Source organism: Rattus norvegicus, chromosome 16, assembly GCF_036323735.1.
Source record: "Rattus norvegicus strain BN/NHsdMcwi chromosome 16, GRCr8, whole genome shotgun sequence".
NCBI classification, from domain to species: domain Eukaryota; kingdom Metazoa; phylum Chordata; class Mammalia; order Rodentia; family Muridae; genus Rattus; species Rattus norvegicus.
In genome coordinates, this window is record NC_086034.1 from 5,943,676 (window position 1) to 5,962,794 (window position 19,119).

The 19,119-nt window shown below is 43.0% G+C and overlaps 1 protein-coding gene across 12 annotated transcripts in view; it reads left to right on the top strand.

Annotated features, from left to right (window-relative positions):
* Positions 1–19,119, top strand: part of Sfmbt1 (Scm-like with four mbt domains 1) — a 119,626-nt gene that overhangs the window by 46,990 nt on the left and 53,517 nt on the right. For all 12 annotated transcript variants that reach the window (XM_006252658.4, XM_008771006.4, XM_039094801.2 and 9 more), the window contains one exon: positions 14,957–15,095. In XM_006252658.4, coding sequence (XP_006252720.1) covers positions 15,068–15,095 — 28 coding nt within the window. In that variant the 5' untranslated portion in view covers positions 14,957–15,067. The remainder of the gene's footprint in view (positions 1–14,956; positions 15,096–19,119) is intronic.

A 19,119-nucleotide genomic window follows, 5' to 3' on the forward strand; every position in this document is an offset into this window, starting at 1 on the left:
GGGCCAGTTAGCCAGCTTGGCATATGTAGTGAGATAACAAAAGCATCTCAAAGACAAGGCGGAAAGGGAGGACTGACTCACTCTGGTACCTGACCTCTGACACATTGTGGCGCGCGCGCGCGCGCACACACACACACACACACACACACACACACACACACCACACCACACACCACACCCCTACAAGACATTGCTAGTATTTTAATAAATAAAATAATTAGATACCTACTGTTTGTATGGTGCTGTATCACATAGCTTACCATTTAGTATTTACTACAGCTAATGGATACCCACTGTTTAACTGAGAAGGAAACCAAAGTCAGAAATCACAGATTGCAATTTAAGCTAAAGCTTCTTTTTACGGTAGTCCAGTCTATTAATAACTCAAAATTGCCATTTCTTGACAGCTATGTAGCCTAGGCTTTCTTCAGATTCCTCAGAATATTTCCTTAGCATATAAACTTTTTGTTTGTTTTTTTTTTAAACATCTTGTCCAAAATAGTGGTGTGTGTGAGAAGTAAAAACCCAAGTTCTTGAATGTGTAGCCTCAGTGATTTCAGAGTGACCGTCATTTTCTAGGGATTTATTGTAAGAAGCCGGGTAGAGCAAATTTAGTTGTACTAAATACCAGGCTTCAGCTGACACCTTACCCTTTGTAAGATGTAGTGGATGTGATTGGGTTTGCTGTTGCCTCCGTGATTTCTTAGCAGATCACATACCAGATAATTTGTGGACATAGTTATAACACCTAGAGCAACAAGAGTTGAGTAGAAGTGTGAGAAGGGAGCTTGGTCTAATGAGACTGTCTTTTCCACATTGCTACTTTGTTAATCAACTTGCTTTAATGATTTTTGAGACAGGGTCTCCCTATGTATCCCTGACTACTCCCTATGCAGGCTGTGTAGTCCAGGCTGACTTTGAACTCACAGATATCCATTGGCTTCTGCCTCCCAAGTGCTGGGAGTAAAGGTGTATGCCAGTTCTCTACTTCTCTGTGTTCTGAGGACCGTGATAGTGGACTCAGATCATTAGGCCTGACAGCAGCCTCTTACCTAGTGAGCCGCCTCCCCAGCTCTGATTGGCTCTGTAGTTCATCTTTCAGTGAGGGATTGAGAGTGTTCTCAGGCCCCGTCCATCCCTCTCTCAGTGAGGGATTGAGAGTGTTCTCAGGCCCGTCCATCCCTCTCTCAGTGGTGTTTGTTGTTGCTGGTTGTTTGTTGTTTTTGGTAGGAGGCTGCCTAGGCTCAGTTGAGCATGTGCATAGATACTCATGAAGCAGAAGCAATCAGGTAACTTCCTAGGCTTCTTTAGAGCTTCTAGGTATTCAGCTTGAGTCTGTTTCTTGAACGTCAGAGACAGTTGGAAGGCTTTATTTCAGGCTTCTGTTTTATCTGAAACTCAGCTCTTATAGTTAAATAACCAGAGTCAGATCTTCGTTTTTCTTTTGCTGTGCCCTACCTCCCCAAATGGCCAAGGAAACTTAAAAAAGGAAGCATTTAACAGGGTCTGTGACTTTAGAGGGCTGGAGTCCATGATGGTAGAGCAAAGACATGGCAGAGGCAGGAACAATCCAGGACTCACATCTCACAAACAGAAGGGAGAGAGTGCACTGAGAATGGTATGTATCTTCTGAAACCTCAGAGTCCTTGCCCCGTGTCACATCTGTCAAGGCCACACCTCCTAATCCTTCCTAAAGAGTTTCAGCAGTGGAGACCAAATATTCAACCATGAGCCAATGGGGGCCGTTCTCATTTAAACCAACACAGTTAGTAATCTAGGTTGGCCTCTTTAATTCATTTTAAATATTAAATATCAGATTGCCAGTTGTCGAGTATGAATAAGCCAAGTTTCTAAGAGCTTTGGGCCAGCCTACTGGATGGTGAAGTTAGTTGTCATATGAAATGTTCTTGATCATAATCCCTAAGAGTCACCTTCATGTTTTCTGAGATTCAGGGAAGCCTGGGGCCCTGGTAAGACTCCAGTGCCCTGCTGTTTGCGCATCCCTACCCCATCCCCAGCCCTGCGAACTGATAGGTTGTCTCTGAGACACAGCTTCCACACTTGTAGAAGGAAATTAGCGTTTAAACAGAGTAGTCTTGATGCTAGAATACTGTTAGACTTTAGTTGTGCAGTTAAGCTTGCCACCCACCAGAGGACAACCATTTACTGTTTAACATATACAGTACCCAGGGACATCCAAGTTGGGTATTTTTACATTTATTAAAATTACCAACAGTTAATTACTTTAATTAATTAAAAATAAAAGTATAATGCAAAAGAATGAGTTTTATTATAACATTTCACATTGTCATGTGCTTTGAAAATATACTCAGGGACAATAAGGCTGGATCATATGGTTTTGTTTTTATGAGGAAACACCATGCTGATTTTCATAGGAACTGTACAAATTTACATCCAAACAGCAGTGTTTAAGAGGGATCTCCCTAGTCCTTGCCAGTGTTAGTGTTTATTATTTGCTTGTAGAGACATTCTTGGTGTGAGATGAATTCAATATAGTTTTGATTTTCATTTCCCAGGTGTATAAGGAATGAGAATTTTGAGTGTCTTTATTGACTATTTGCACTGCTACTTTTGATAACTGTCCAGCTCATGTAAATACTTCAAGTTTTCTTTTTTCTTGCTAATGACTACCAGACAGCTCAGCTTTTGCAGTCCTTTTGTAGTAATGGGCACGTTTTGATAGTGCTTATCCTAGTGAATTAGAGTCCTCTTTACTTCACTAGAACAAGACATGCTGACAACAAATGTGCCTCTCTGTTAGATGTGGTGCACATCTTTGATCCTAGAGCCTGGAAGGTTGAAGCAAGGCAGGTGGGTCCTTGTGACAGCCAAGGTGGGTCCAAGGACAGCCTGGTCTACGTAGAGCACTCCAGGCCAGGCTAGCCAAGGCTACACAGTGAGACTCTGTCTAAAAAGAAAACAACAACAATAACAACAACAACAACAAATGTTACTGTTATTGGCTTCCATAAATAAAACTTACTTTATGAAAAATATGATCATATCAACTGTAGGAAATTTACTGTTTCTCTAGTATACAAAATAGGATAAATGAATGATTTTAAAATGCATGTCATCTTTTTAAATACAGTTAAAGGAAATTTCAAAGTCATAATGTAATAATCTTGGTAACTGCATAGAAGTACATACTAATTATTAATTGCTGTGGAAATGGTTTAGTCATGCTTAATAGTTGTGAATATGGGACTTATAAATTGATCACAGCTACATTTCCAGTATTATCATCATGTAGCTAATATAGTATTTATGCCTGAGATTTTAAAATATATATATTAAATCTTAGAAAAATTGATATTAAATGGCCTTTATTAGAAATTTTCTTCAAGATTGAGGCATAAAAAGTTAAAGGGGCTGGAAAGATGGCTTAGCAGTTAAGAGCCCTGACTTCTCTCCCAGAGGACTCAGATTTGATTCCCAGCATCCACATGGCAAATTCCAAATGTCTGTAAGTCCAGTTCCAGGATATAAAATGCTTCCTTCTCCTCTGAGGGCACTGGAAACACAAGTGTTGCTCACTATGTTGCTATATATGCAAGCAAAACACCCATACACATAAAGTAAATTAATATACTTTTAAAAGTTAGTATAAGTTAATGATTAGCAAGGGGAAATGCCTTCGGGCTGATTACTACATATAGAGAAAGTGAAGTGTAGGATTGAAGCTGATAGGAAAGCCGCCAGGATGAAAAGCCCAAACACCCCCTCCCCTAGGGTCAACCTTGCTCTGGGGGGGCTTTATTACACCCAGGCGAAGCTTAGCATATGAAAAATAGCATCAGCCACAAACGTAACAGATGCAGATAGGTGTCATTATACTCCGTTGACGGGACGGTTCCTTGAACACTGAGAGAGCCACACTTCGGTATGAAAGCAGACAGGATGTGCCCTGCCTGAGTTCCTGGGTAATTGGTGCTGTCTCGTGCAGAGCCACTCTGCTCTAACAGTTGCGGTCTTTTCAGCTGTCAGGTCCCAAGCTTACTTCCTTAGGCATCTGCGCTCCTCTCAGCAGGACGTTCCCAGGGTCTTTTAAATTGCTCTTTCTGTTTTTGCTTTTGCTTACAGTCCGGTTCAGTACTGTTCAACATAGCCACAGAGTGACTCCTTTAAAAGTCAGATTATGTCTGTCTTCTGTTCATAATTCACCAGTGTCTTCCCCAAAAGCCCAATCTTCATAGCAGCCTACATACACTCTTTTGGGGGTAAGGGGTTATTTTTTTTTTTTTTTCTTTTTGAGACAGGGCCTCACTATGTAGCATCAGCTGTCCTGGAATTCACTGTGTAGATCAGGCTGGCATTGAACTCACAGAGATCCTCCTGTCTCTGCCTCCCAAACACTGAGATTAAAAGCGTGTGCCACTGGGACCAGCATTATATATATGTTCTTATATAATGTGATTCCCTGAAACCTTCTTGAGTTCATTTCCTAGTGGCTTTATCATTCTTTCCCAAATACACTGGCCTCTAACATTCACACAGGCTCCTGATTCAGGGTCTCGCACTTCCTGTTGCTACAGCTACCATATGGTTCATTTCCTGACTTTCCCTCAGTTGTTGGCTCATGTCTTCCCCACCAAGACCTTGATCATTCACTTGAAAGTCATGCTTTCCTGCCTCTTTAGCTTTTCCAATGACATTTTTCATCAAGTGCATTATAGGAGTTATGTAGCACTTACTTAATGCTTATAGAATAATGAGGTGAAATGTTTTTCTTATTTTTTTATCCTAGAATATTCATTACCTAGAGTGGTATGTCAGTTAATATGTGCTAAGTAAATAATTCCAGAATTAAGACAGAATTCTATGGGGCTGGAGAGATGGCTCAGTCATTAAGAGCACTGACTGCTCTTCCAAAGGTCCTGAGTTCAGTTCCCAGCAACCACATGGTGGCTCACAACCATCTGTAATGGGATCCGATGCCCTCTTCTGGTGGGTTCAAAGATACCTATAGTGTACTCATATAAAATAAATATATAAATAAATAGATATTTTTTTAAAAAAAACTCTTTGTCCTTTGTTTAAAAAAAGAAAATTCTGTAGCAGCTTATAATATCACTGCTATTAATGCATAGAGCTTTCTTCCCTCCCTTCCCTCCTTTCCCTCCTTCCCACCCTCCCACAAAACAAAGCTCTGTAGCCCCGGCTGTCCTGGACCTCACTCTGAAGACCAGGCTAGCCTCAAACTCACAAAGATCCACATGATCTACCTCCTGAGTGCTGGGATTAACCATGTGCCACCATCACTACCCATTGAGCTTTCTTAAATAAGTGATATTTAGTGTTCCATACAATTCAGAGAAAGATAATACTAACTGTAAATACTATTTACTAATGTTGGGCCCACCCAGGCTCAGGCACTGAACATATGGTCCCTGTTGGTAGCACTGCTTGGGGGTACAGCCTTGTTTGAAGAAGTAGTGTCTCTGGACGTGGTCAGCTTTGAGCTTCTATAGCCTTGCCTCACGTCCATTTACAGTTTGTGTTCTCTGTCTGTCTCTGTGTCCACCATGTTGTGCGCTCCTCCATCCTCCCTGATTGCTGCTTGGAGTAAACTGATCATTCAGGCTCTGCTCCTGCCATCATGCCCGCCTCATGCTGCTATGACTCCCCATAATGGCCTCTTATCTCCCTGGGACCCAGATAAACTCATCTTTCCATAAGTTGGCTTCTTTATAGTATTTTATTACAGCAACAAAAAGTAACTAACACAGAAGTTCAGCACTAGTTTTCTTTTTTCTTTGTTACTGCGATAAAAGCGTGACCAGAATCACCTTGGGGAAGGCTTGCACTTCCTTTCACGTCATAGTCTGTCACTGCGGGAAGTCAGGGCAAGAACTCAAGCAGGAACCTGGAGGCAGGGCTTGAAGTAGAGACCATGGAAGAGTGCTGATTACTAACTCCCCCGTGCTAGCTCAGCTTGTTTTCTTAAACAACCAGGATGACCTGCACAGGGACAGTACTGCCTCAGTAGGCGGGGCCCACCAACACCAATCATCAGTCAAGAAAATGCCCCGCCAGGCAGGCCTGCAGGCCAGTCTGATGGAAGCAGTTCCTCAGCTGAGGTTCCTTTTCTGGCCTGATGTTAGTTTGTGTCAACCTGACAAAATCCAACCAGCAGACTCGTCGGTGTCCGCGTGTCTAATCCAACCAGCAGACTCGTCATTGTCAGCGCTGTCTAATCCAACCAGCAGACTCGTCGGTGTCCGCGTGTCTAATCCAACCAGCAGACTCGTCATTGTCAGCGCTGTCTAATCCAACCAGCAGACTCGTCGGTGTCAGCGTGTCTAATCCAACCAGCAGACTCGTCATTGTCAGCGCTGTCTAATCCAACCAGCAGACTCGTCATTGTCAGCGCTGTCTAATCCAACCAGCAGACTCGTCGGTGTCAGCGCTGTCTAATCCAACCAGCAGACTCGTCATTGTCAGCGCTGTCTAATCCAACCAGCAGACTCGTCGGTGTCAGCGCTGTCTAATCCAACCAGCAGACTCGTCGGTGTCAGCGCTGTCTAATCCAACCAGCAGACTCGTCGGTGTCAGCGTGTCTAATCCAACCAGCAGACTCGTCGGTGTCAGCGCTGTCTAATCCAACCAGCAGACTCGTCGGTGTCAGCGCTGTCTAATCCAACCAGCAGACTCGTCGGTGTCAGCGCTGTCTAATCCAACCAGCAGACTCGTCGGTGTCCGCGCTGTCTAATCCAACCAGCAGACTCGTCGGTGTCAGCGCTGTCTAATCCAACCAGCAGACTCGTCGGTGTCCGCGTGTCTAATCCAACCAGGAGACTCGTCGGTGTCAGCGTGTCTAATCCAACCAGCAGACTTTTCGGTGTCAGCGCTGTCTAATCCAACCAGCAGGCTTGTCAGTGTCCGCGCTGTCTAATCCAACCAGCAGACTCGTCGGTGTCAGCGTGTCTAATCCAACCAGCAGACTCGTCATTGTCAGCGCTGTCTAATCCAACCAGCAGACTCGTCATTGTCAGCGCTGTCTAATCCAACCAGCAGACTCGTCATTGTCAGCGCTGTCTAATCCAACCAGCAGACTCGTCGGTGTCAGCGCTGTCTAATCCAACCAGCAGACTCGTCGGTGTCAGCGCTGTCTAATCCAACCAGCAGACTTGTCGGTGTCAGCGTGTCTAATCCAACCAGCAGACTCGTCGGTGTCAGCGCTGTCTAATCCAACCAGCAGACTCGTCGGTGTCAACGCTGTCTAATCCAACCAGCAGGCTTGTCAGTGTCCGCGCTGTCTAATCCAACCAGCAGACTCGTCGGTGTCAGCGCTGTCTAATCCAACCAGCAGACTCGTCGGTGTCAGCGCTGTCTAATCCAACCAGCAGACTCGTCGGTGTCAGCGCTGTCTAATCCAACCAGCAGACTTTTCGGTGTCAGCGCTGTCTAATCCAACCAGCAGGCTCGTCAGTGTCAGTGCTATCTTAAAAAAGGCTTCAGAACTTCATCATGAGACTCAGTTATATGGGGCTGAGGAGATGGTGTGGTCTATAAAGGACTTGATTTACAAGGACCTGATATCAGATCCTTAATGCCCCACATTTAAAAAAAAAAAAAAAAAAAGCCAAATGCAGTGGCCGCATCTGTGACCACTGCACTGAAGGGAAAAACAGGCTCTCTGGGGCTTTGGCCAGTCAGTCTAGCCATGTCGTATGCTCTGTAGTGGTTATCATTATGGGGTGCACTACACCTCCTTGTTGTCTGTAAATATCTATTAGGTCTGTAAATATCCACTTCAGATCATTTAGTTCTCAAATAAAAGACACAGGAACTAGAGGGGGAGATCCCAACCCTCTGTGCACCTTCGTCTGCTTCCCCATCCAAATCCCTGAGATGATACCTGCCAAGTTTCATTTGAGCGGCTCCCTCTTCTCTGCCCAGCCCAGGCTGTAGGCATCTATATCAACCAACCAGGAATAAATTGGGAGGCAATATTTACATAACATCATTTGGTGTAAGTGAGGATCTCCTTGTCTGGAACAACCAGATCTTGGGGACCAATATTAGCGTTCAAAATCAAAGTAACACCAGACCAACCTCCTGCAATGCTCCAAGTTTGGTGAGATGGATGGGACATGGAGGGAGAGAAGGAATGAAGAAGAGACCCAGTCTTAAAAAAAAAGTGGAGAGTGATAGAGTAAGACACCTTAATTAACCTCAGGCCCCACACCTGTACATACAGATGCAAAGTATAGAGTTATTTGTTCTTTCTTTTTTCATTTAATTCATGATTATGAATTAATATTCAGAATTATTTATTTTTGAGACAGAGTCTCATAGTTCTGGCTGTCCTGGAACTCACCATGTAGACCAGGCTGCCCTCAAACTCATGGAGATTTGCTAGTCTCTGCTGGACATATGCCATTATGCCTGGCTGAGTTTTTTTTTTTTTCTTTTTAAAAATATATACAGAAGCTTTGCAGTTTTATGAGGTCCCATTTCTTGATTCTTGATTTTAGAGCATGAGCCATTGGTATTTTATTCAGGAAATTTTCTCCAGTGCCCATGTGTTCGAGATGCTTCCCCACTTTTTCTTCTATTAGTTTGAGTGTATCTGGTTTTATGTGATCCATTTGGACTTGAGCTTTGTCCAGGGTGATAAGAATGGATTGATCTGCATTCTTCTACATGCTGACCTCCAGTTGAACCAGCACCATTTGTTGAAAATGCTATCTTTCTTCCATTGGGTGGTTTTAGCTCCTTTGTCAAAGATCAAGTGACCATAGGTGTGTGGGTTCATTTATGGGTCTTCAATTCTGTTCCACTAATCTATCTGCCTGTCTCTGTACCAATACCATACAGTTTTTATGACGATTGCTCTGTAATACTGCTTGAAGTCAGGGATGGTGATTCCCCCAGAAGTTCTTTTATTGTTGAGTATAGTTTTTGCTATCCTGGGTTTGTTTTTTTTGTTTTCTTTTGTTTTTTTCCTTCTTTTTTTCGGAGCTGGGGACCGAACCCAGGGCCTTGCGCTTGCTAGGCAAGCGCTCTACCACTGAGCTAAATCCCCAGCCCCGCTATCCTGGGTTTTTTGTTATTCCAAATTTGCAAATTGCTCTTTCTATCTCTATAAAGATTTGAGTAGGAATTTTGATGGGGATTGCATTGAATCTGTAGATTGCTTTTGGCAAAATGGCCATCTTTACTATATTAATCCTGCCAATCCATGAGCATGGAAGATCTTTCCGTCTTCTGAGATCTTCCTCCAGAGAGCCAAATAACCCTATTAAAAAATGGGATACAGAGCTAAACAAAACATTCTCAGCTGAGGATTATTGAATGGCCAAAAAGCATCTAAAGAAATGTTCAACATCCTTAGTCATCAGGGAAATGCAAATCAAAACAACCCTGAGATTCGACCTCACACCGGTGAGAATGGCTAAGATCAAAAACTCAGGTGACAGCAGATGCTGGCGAGGATGTGGAGAAAGAGGAACACTCACTCCTCCATTGTTTGTGGAATTGCAAGCTGCTACAACCACTCTGGAAATCAGTCTGGAGGTTCCTCAGAAAATTGGATATTCCACTACCTGAGGACCCAGCTATACCACTCCTGGGCATATACCCAGAAGATGCTCCAACATACAACAAAGACATATGCTCCACTATGTTCATAGCAGCCTTATTTATAATAGCCAGAAGCTGGAAAGAACCCAGATGCCCTTCAACAGAGGAGTGGATTAAAAAAATGTGGTACATCTACACAATGGAGTACTAATCAGCTATCAAGAACAATGACTTCATGAAATTTATAGGCAAATGGATGGAACTAGAAAATATCATCCTGAGTGAGGTTACTCAATCACAGAAAAACACACTTGGTATGCACTCACTGATAAGTGGATATTAGCCAAAAACCTCGAATTACCCAAGATGCAATCCACAGACCACAGGAAGCTCAAGAAGGATGCTCCCACTCCTTCTTAAAAGGGGAAAAAAAGTATCCATAGGAGGGGATATGGAAGCAAAGTTTAGAGCAGCGACTCAAGGAATGGTCATTAAGAGCCTGACCCACACATGGCCCATATATATACAGCCACCAAAATTAGATAAGATGGATGAAGCTAAAAAATGCATGCTGAGAGGGACCGGATAGAGATCTCTCCTGAGAGACACATCCAGAGCATGTCCAATACAGAGGTCAATGTTAGCAGCAAACCACTGAACTGAGAACAGGATCCCCTTGGGGGGAATTAGAGGAAGGATTGAAAGAACTGAAGGGGCTTACAAACCCATAAGAACAACAGTGCCAACCATCCAGAGCTTCCAGGGACTAAACCACTACCGAAAGACTATACATGGACTGACCCAGGGCTCCAACTGCATATGTAGCAGAGAATAGCTTTGTTGGGGCACCAGTGGAAGGGGAAGCCCTTGGTCCTGCCAAGGTTGGACCCCCAAGTGCAGGGGAATATGGGGGGGCAATAAAGGGGATGTATAGGGGGAATACCTGTATGGGGAAGGGGAAGGGGAGGGAATAGGGGCTTATGGACAGGAAACTGGGAAGGGAAATAACATTTGAAATGTAAATAAAGAAATATATCTAATAAAAAATAAAAAACCCCCAAAATATATATATATATATATATACAGAAATGTACTAGGAACTTACTTATCTATCATCACCAACGATTACAGAGTGGTATGGCTAATACTACCAGAATCCAGCTCTGAAATGGTCAGTATTCCACCTCACCTCACCTCAGAAAAAAAAAAAAAATAAGCCAAGTTCACCGTTGACCTCTCTACCCTGGTGTTTTGGTCTCTGTTAATCTTTCTGTGCCTATAGAAATGAAGACAGTTTACCTATCGTAGAAATTTAGTATAATTCGAATATAATATTTGGCTTTTATATCTGGTTTCTTTTACTTACAACAATATTTTAAGATACCCATGCCATGAAATTTCTTTTTGTGGATGATTTAGATTTTATTGTATTAGATATACTACATTTTATTCATCTATTAATTAATTGATAAACATCTGAGTAGTTTTTTACCTTTTATATGTTATGAATAATTTTGTTGTAAACATTCAGGAATGAGGTAGTTTATAAAGATATTTTTATTAACTTTGAGAATTTCATACATTATAATTTAAATCATTTTTGTCTTCCCTTTCACTTCTCTTTTCAAACCCAGCCCTGCCCCTCTATACCTGTTTCAACTTTCTCTTTATAAAACAAACAAAACAACCCAAAATTTCTAGTTTGTGCTGCCCATAAATGTCTGAGTTTGGGTTACCCACTGGAGCATGGTTGACCTCTCAGGAGCCACAACCTTAAAGAAAATCAACTTCCTCTCAGAGAAGTCATCAACTATCCATCGCTCCTCTGAGCTGTGAGCCCCTTCCCCTCCATGCTAGAGTGTTGTGAGTTCATGAGTCCAGCAGCCCTGTCATGTTCAGGAGACTGGTCTGTTTCAGTCCTCTGTAGCCCTGGTAATCTCTTTGCTGCCTTATTCCTTACGGTCCCTGAGTCTTGAGGTCGGCTCTATGTGGGCTATGGACTAGGTATCCCATGGGGCTGCGGATGTGAGCCAGAGCGTTGAGCACTGGCTGCTCTTAGAGAGGACCCGGGTTCAGTTCCCAGCACCCGGTTCCAGGGACCTCTGGCCTTCTCAGGCACATACATGCAGGCAAAACCACTCATGCACATAAAATAAGTATTACAAAGTAAAATCGATGACTGCGAACGCCCCAAAAGTTGTCTGCACTGTGATGGTGGTGAGTTTCTTCATCAACCAGTATACCCTGCTCAGTTGGCTCTGTGGGTAGAAAGATGCAAACTGGAGGGCAGTTTGTTACTATGTTCATTTCGCAAAATAATAGTAATAGGTTCATCCGTGGGTCATGCATGGTTTCCAACCATGGATTGATGGCCACATTTACAGTACCAGACAGCATTTCTGCCTGTGTAGCAGGCCTTAAATCCAGTGAGCATGCAATTGGTTATTCACGTAGTATTTGTGCTACTCCAGCGCCCGTGGCCATGTGTGGCCTGGCCTGTCCCTGCTGCAGCTCACAGGCTCACAGTTGTGCAAGACTGTTGATGGCTTCCAGCCACCCCCCAGCACCCTTCATAGCACTTTCTAGTACTATGAAAGCTAGCCTACAGAGAGGCAGCTGCTGGTCAGTATGAAATTAATTTCTCGGGGTTGGGGATTTAGCTCAGTGGTAGAGCACTTGCCTAGCAAGTGCAAGGCCCTGGGTTCGGTCCCCAGCTCCGAAAAAAAGAAAAGAAAAAAAAATTAATTTCTCCATGTCCAGTGTATGTTTTATCTTCATTAATGAGGTCAAAACAAAAATTTAAAACTATTTACTTTTATCTTTTTTATTTTAAATTATAGGGTCTCATGTAACATAGACTGGTGTAGAAATCACTGTGTAAACCTTGATTGAGCTTCTGATCTTCCTGTCTTTATCTTCCAAGTGCTGGGATTTCAGGCATAGGCTATACATATAACTACCAAGAAAGAGAGAGCTACTCCACCCCAGCCTCTGGCACACCCCCAACCCGCTCCCAATACGGAAGATTAAATCTGGAGGCTCTTGCATGGTTGACAACTGTTTAACCAGCCCCAAGCCATATATGAATGTGTATGTTACTGTTGTTTTATTATTGTTGTTTTCTTGTTAATGGCGTCAAACTAGGGTCTCTGTGCTTGACGGATGATCTGTCTCTATGCCGTACCCTCAGATCCTGACCTACAGTCTCACCCATGCATTTTGGATATACATGTTCTTTTAAAAATCAAGCATACCAACAGAGTAAAATACTTCCATTGGGATTTGAATGAGAAGAAAAAGTTTCATTAATAAAATTTATAATGGCTGGGCATCGTGTTACATGCTTTTAGCCCCAGCACTAGGGAGGCAGAGGCAAACAGATCTCTGTGACTTCAAGGTGAGTTTGGTCTACATCGTGAGTTCTAGGACAACCAGGACTCTATAGAAAGATGCAGTCTCAAAACAAAATTAATGGCTATATTTTACATTTTTATATTTTTGTGCCATATTTTTGATGCTTTCTTATTGTTTGTCAGGTGTGATGTTATTTGAGAGGTCTCTAGGAGGATCACTTAATACCTGAAGAAAATGCTAGTCTGGGCATTAGAACTTGTCTCTAAAAGGGAACAATTTTGGGTATTCAGTGCTTTTATTAGAACTAGTTTTTGAGCCAAGATAGATAAAGCTATATTGAATTTACATAAACTTGAAAAAATTACATTATGGTCAGATTTAATTTAGATTATATAGGTGGCTAAGATTTGTCTGTTAGAATGCTTTAAAACCTGGACTTTGTCAGACTTTAATTTCTAATCTTTTTAGGCATGTAGGAGTGGATTAACAATAAAATTAACCAGGAGAAACAACTTAATGAATCAACGAAAGATTTTTACCCTGAAAATCAAGTTTAGTTGTTAAATAAGAACACCAGTTTAATTTACTGTCTAAAGCAGACGAATTCACGGAACAATAGTTGAGTATTGTTGAAAGTGAAGGGCCAATCGAAGGAATCTGAACTCCTGGGGAACAAGAAATAGAATGACTTTTAGTAGCCTTTACCTGCCAGGGGCATAGTTAGAGCTGCCAGTCTGAAAAGTGGAACATCTGGTTATGGTATTTACCATGCTTAGCAGCATACTTTAAAAGTATGTACATCTTTTGGATTGGAATAGTGTATAAATTCAAATATTTTAGTGGGATTTTTTCCTTAACTCCCTGATAAATGTTTATTAATTTTTTTCTTAGAATTAATCATCTCAGTCATGCATCCCACCATTTAGAAGGTAGGGTTAGGAGCATCAGAGTTCAAAGTCATCATCGTTGCTTTTGTTTGAGAGACAGTACAGTACTTGAGGATATGAAATATAGACTTCCTCCTTGGTTAAAAGCCAGCCTGGTTCTGCTGCCTGCTAGCTGTTGGTTCCAGGGCATGTATGATAATTACTTCCTGTTTATGAGCTCATGATGATGCTAACCTTGTAGTGTGATAGTGAGCATGGGTGTGAAGTCTGTTTTTAGGGGAGCACAAATATTCTAAAACTGGTTTACAGTAATAGCTAAATTCTCTATGAATTTAGTTAAAAAATTTTAGTTAAATTTATGATTAAATTTAAAATAAAGAGATACATTTCAAATGTGAATTTTGGTAAATTCTATTACAGTAAAGCTGTTTTTTTGTTTTGTTTTGTTTTGTTTTGATTCAGGTTCTCATTGTGTAGCTCTGGCTGTTTTGAAACTTGCCATGTAGATCAGGCTGGCTCTTTCTGAGTGCTGGGATTAAGGTTGTCTGTCACCGTGCCTGCCCAATAAAGCTGTTTTAAAATATGCATGGGTTTAGAACTTATTTGAGTGGTTCTTTTAGGTATTAGAGTTGTCATGGACAGAGTAGAATTTTTGTAGTTAGCAACCACGATACTAAGTTTAAAGGTTATGACTCAAACATATATCAATATATTGTAATCTTTATTAAATTATTTTATGTGTATAGGTGTTTTGCCTGAATGTATGTCTCTGTACCACTTTCCTGCCTGATGCCCAAGGAGGACAAAAGGCACCTAGATCCCCTGGAACTGGAGTTAGAGGTGGCTGGGCACCACCACATCTATGTGGAACTCCAACCTGGATCCTACAGTCAGCAGCCAGCGCTCCTGACTGTTGAACCATCTCTTCCAGTCACAATTTATTGAAGTCCGTAGAAAGAAAGGAGTTGACAGTCTTCTTGTACACACACATCTAGACAAGCTTTGAACTTGGAAAAGGTGTCACCCCCATCTCTGTATTCCTATTTCTTCTAAGTGATTTTCTTTTTCTCTACCTCTCAACCCAGTCAAATGCCGTCATATCACTAACTAAGCATATTTGAATCTTGTCATGTGTATTAACTTAACTTTTAATCACTTTTGTTTAGGTCCTTGGGTGCCACTGGGTAGAAACGTGACACTTCAGGTCATCTGTGTATCGCAGCAGAGCCCTCAGCCTGCTCATCACTCGGGGAAGAGAACACCCATGTGCTGTGGAGATGAACGGCGAGCAGCAGCTTGATGCAGGTATTGAATTGGCTAAACCCCTTCTGTTGCGTGGTCTGACTTGACTTTATCCTGCTGAGCTGGAAGCCCTTTATAGTATTACATTTTTCATTGCATCACTTGGGCCTTAACTGCATGGCGCTAGGGACTACAACTACTGTTTGCTAGGGGGAAAAAGGTTTTAAGAACAGACCATGTTTTTTAAATAACTGGATTTTAATTATTGCTTTATAATTGGTTTAAAATACTTTATTAATTCATAGGAAATTACAAAGATAGTGTCGCAGGTTCCATGTTTTCTGTCAACTCGTGTTTCTCTTCTCTCATATAACTATACTATAAGATAAGATATTATATAAAAGTTGTACATATAACAAACAAGAGTGCATAAAGTGCTCTGTGTGTTTTGTCACATGTATACTCTCTTATCAGTGTCACCTTAGTCACGATGGATAACTCTGTCAACCATGAACAGCTGCCTATTTCTCCATCTTGTTACACTTTTAATCAACTGCTATGTCCATAATTTTGTCATTTAGAGAATGCGTCATGAACAGAATTAATATATGACCATTTAAAGTCTACCCTGAAATAGTAGACTTGAGATGAGTTTGTATGTGTGTGTATTTGTGTGGTGTGATCATGGCATGGTGCATGTGCAGAGATGAGAGGACAGCTTGGAAGACCTGGTTCTTTTCTTCTCCCACATGAGCTCTAACAGTTGACTTCAGGTTATCAGCCCTGACAGCAAGTGCCTTTACCTGCCCCGCCACCTCGCCAGCCTATGTTTGTTACTTCGTATTGTGAGTCACATTTCATGAGTGTATTGCACTTGTCTCAACTACTCATCTTTTCATACATTTTGATTTTTCTAATTTTAGCTATTGCAAATAAGTTGCTATTAATAGTTGTGGATACAGTAATCTATTTTGGAAGGAAAAATGTGTTCATTTTTAAATTCTGTTCTAACCTATGTTTAAGAATTTTATATATGAACATGTGTTTTGATCAGATCCATTCTTCAGTCCCTCCCCTCTAACTCTTCCCAAGCCCCAACCACTTTTCCCAATTAGCATCGTGTACTTTTTAAAGAGTCCAGTGAGTCCCCTTAGGACACTAAGTCTGTATGTGCATGGCTACATGCCCACCTGCTAGAACATGGGCAGTCCTCAGGGGCCGCATCCAGAGGAACTGATCCCTTCTCCTCCAGCAGCCACGAATTCCCAGTGACTCTTCAGCTGGTCATGGAACTTGTGAGCTTCTCCTGTACCTGAGTAGACCAGCTTGGTTTTTAACAGGTTTTGTGTTTGGTGAAGTCACAGTTTCATGATCTCTGAGCCTTGGAGAGGAGGTAGTGTGGCACAGATGCTTCGTTTATATTCTACAGCCTTGAGTGCAATTTAACAATGCTAGGCCTAGTGATAATACTGTCCTATGTTATCCAGAGGAGCCATTTTTATGTCCTAGTTTTTCTTAATCCATCCATATTAATTATACATAGTAATAGGCTTCATCTTACTATGACAGTCCTCATACAACTATACACTGTATTTTGTCCATATTCATTCCCTATTGTACTCTCCTGTCTCTCTCCTCTTCCCAACGAGTTCCTCACTTACTTTCCTGCCTTTTTCTTTGGTGATCCAGTGGGTTTAGTTAGTATTGCTTATAAGAGCACTGCTGAAGGATTATTTACAGCAGCCTGGGCAGTTAGTTATTGGTTATACCACTGGGGGAAAATGTCTCATCCTCTCCAAGCATCCACTGTCTGCCCATGGATAGATCCTCAGGAAAGCGCAGACTCCTGGTCTCTCCCCTCCCATCCTAGACTGCTGGAGGGTCCAGGCTTATGAAGGTCTTACACGAATAATTACAGCAGCTGTGGGTTCATGAGTGCAGTACCCATGTTGTGCCCTGAAGACAGCATCTATAGCATCCTCTCGTTCTTCTGCCTCTTTATGTGTCCCTTTTCCACCATGTTCTCTGAGCTTCATAGAATGAGTAATGTCCGTGTCTCCTTCAGCCCTGAGCACTTACTTATCTCAGTACTTTGACCACTTACGAGTCTTGGAAGTAACTGCCACTCATGGCAGACAGAGGCTTCTCTGACCAAAGCTAATGGGAGCAATATTCCTTGGGCATAAATAAATGAAAGGTGACTTCATGGGCATAGTATATTCATTTAGCAAAACAGCAGTGGAAGATTTTTCCACTAGGGTCTGTGATTTCCCCAGCTGTGGGTTTTGACCAAATTTACAGTACTAGGAATGACTTCTCATGCTGTGGAGCAGGTCTCACATCCAATCAGAAAGCAGTCGGTTACCCTCACACCAGCCCTCACACCAGCCCTCACAACAGCCCTCACAACAGTCCTCACAACAGCCCTCACAACAGCCCTCACAACAGCCCTCACAACAGCCCTCACAACAGCCCTCACACCAGCCCTCACACCAGCCCTCACACTAGCCCTCACACCAGTCCTCACAACAGCACTCACACCAGTCCTCACACCAGCCCTCACACTAGCCCTCACACCAGTCCTCACAACAGCCCTCACACCAGTCCTCACAACAGCCCTCACACCAGCCCTCACAACAGCCCTCACACCAGTCCTCACAACAGCCCTCACAACAGCCCTCACACCAGCCCTCACACCAGCCCTCACAACAGTCCTCACAACAGCCCTCACAACAGCCCTCACACCAGCCCTCACACCAGTCCTCACAACAGCCCTCACAACAGTCCTCACAACAACCCTCACAATAGCCCTTACAACAGTCCTCACAACACCCCTCACACTAGCCCTCACACCAGTCCTCACACTAGCCCTCACACCAGTCCTCACACCAGTCCTCACACCAGCCCTCACACCAGCCCTCACACCAGCCCTCACACCAGCCCTCACAACAGCCCTCACACCAGCCCTCACAACAGCCCTCACAACAGCCCTCACAACAGCCCTCACACCAGCCCTCACAACAGCCCTCACAACAGTCCTCACACCAGTCCTCACACCAGTCCTCACACCAGTCCTCACACCAGCCCTCACACCAGCCCTCACAACAGCCCTCACAACAGCCCTCACAACAGCCCTCACAACAGTCCTCACACCAGTCCTCACAACAGCCCTCACAACAGTCCTCACAACAGTCCTCACACCAGCCATTAGAGCACATCTTAACCAGGGGGCTAGCACTAACAGCTGCTGGGTCCATGGCTGAGTAAAAGTGTTGATAACTTTTCTCCTCTACAACCTACATAGCACTGTCTAGTAGTATGAAAACTAGTCAGCAAGAAGGGAGCTTCCAGGCCCCACCCATGAAAAGATTTGGGGTTTAATCTCTCCCCCTCCTTTGGTTTTTTGAGACAGGGTTTCCCTGGCTGTCCTGGAACTCAGTCTGTAGGTCAGACTGGCTTTGAACTAGCTTTGAGATGTACCTGCCCCTGCCACCCAAGTGCTGGGATATGGCTGTGGATATGGACTTGTACATGCGAGTGCCATCCCCACAGAGGCCAGAGGGCATCAGGTCTTCAAGAGCTGACGTTACAGGGCACTGTGAGCTGGTTCGAGCTGGTTCACAGAAGCGGAAGAGTAGGTGAGATCCTGTTGAGCCTTTGCAGTCGTATGTGAGTGAGAGGGAAAGGTGTCTGAATAGGCCTTGCTCCAGAGATAGCAGTGGATACAGGAGAAATAGACTTAGGATCTTCTTCACTGGATTGTATATAAGGGCTGAATAGAAAGGCAGGGGAGGGGTTGGGGATTTAGCTCAGTGGTAGAGCGCTTGCCTAGCAAACGCAAGGCCCTGGGTTCGGTCCCCAGCTCCGAAAAAAAAAAGGCAGGGGAACCAAAACCACACTTTCTAGATCTAATGCACTGCAAATATTGGCTAGTAGTATTTTTACTTGGTTGTAAAATACTTAGAATCAAGTTTGCATTTTAAATCTGAACTGTCTATTAAGAATCCTAAATGTTGGTATTAGAAATATATTTGAGTCCAAAGTAATTCTAGTAATTTTATATCCACTCTACTTTTATATGATCTTT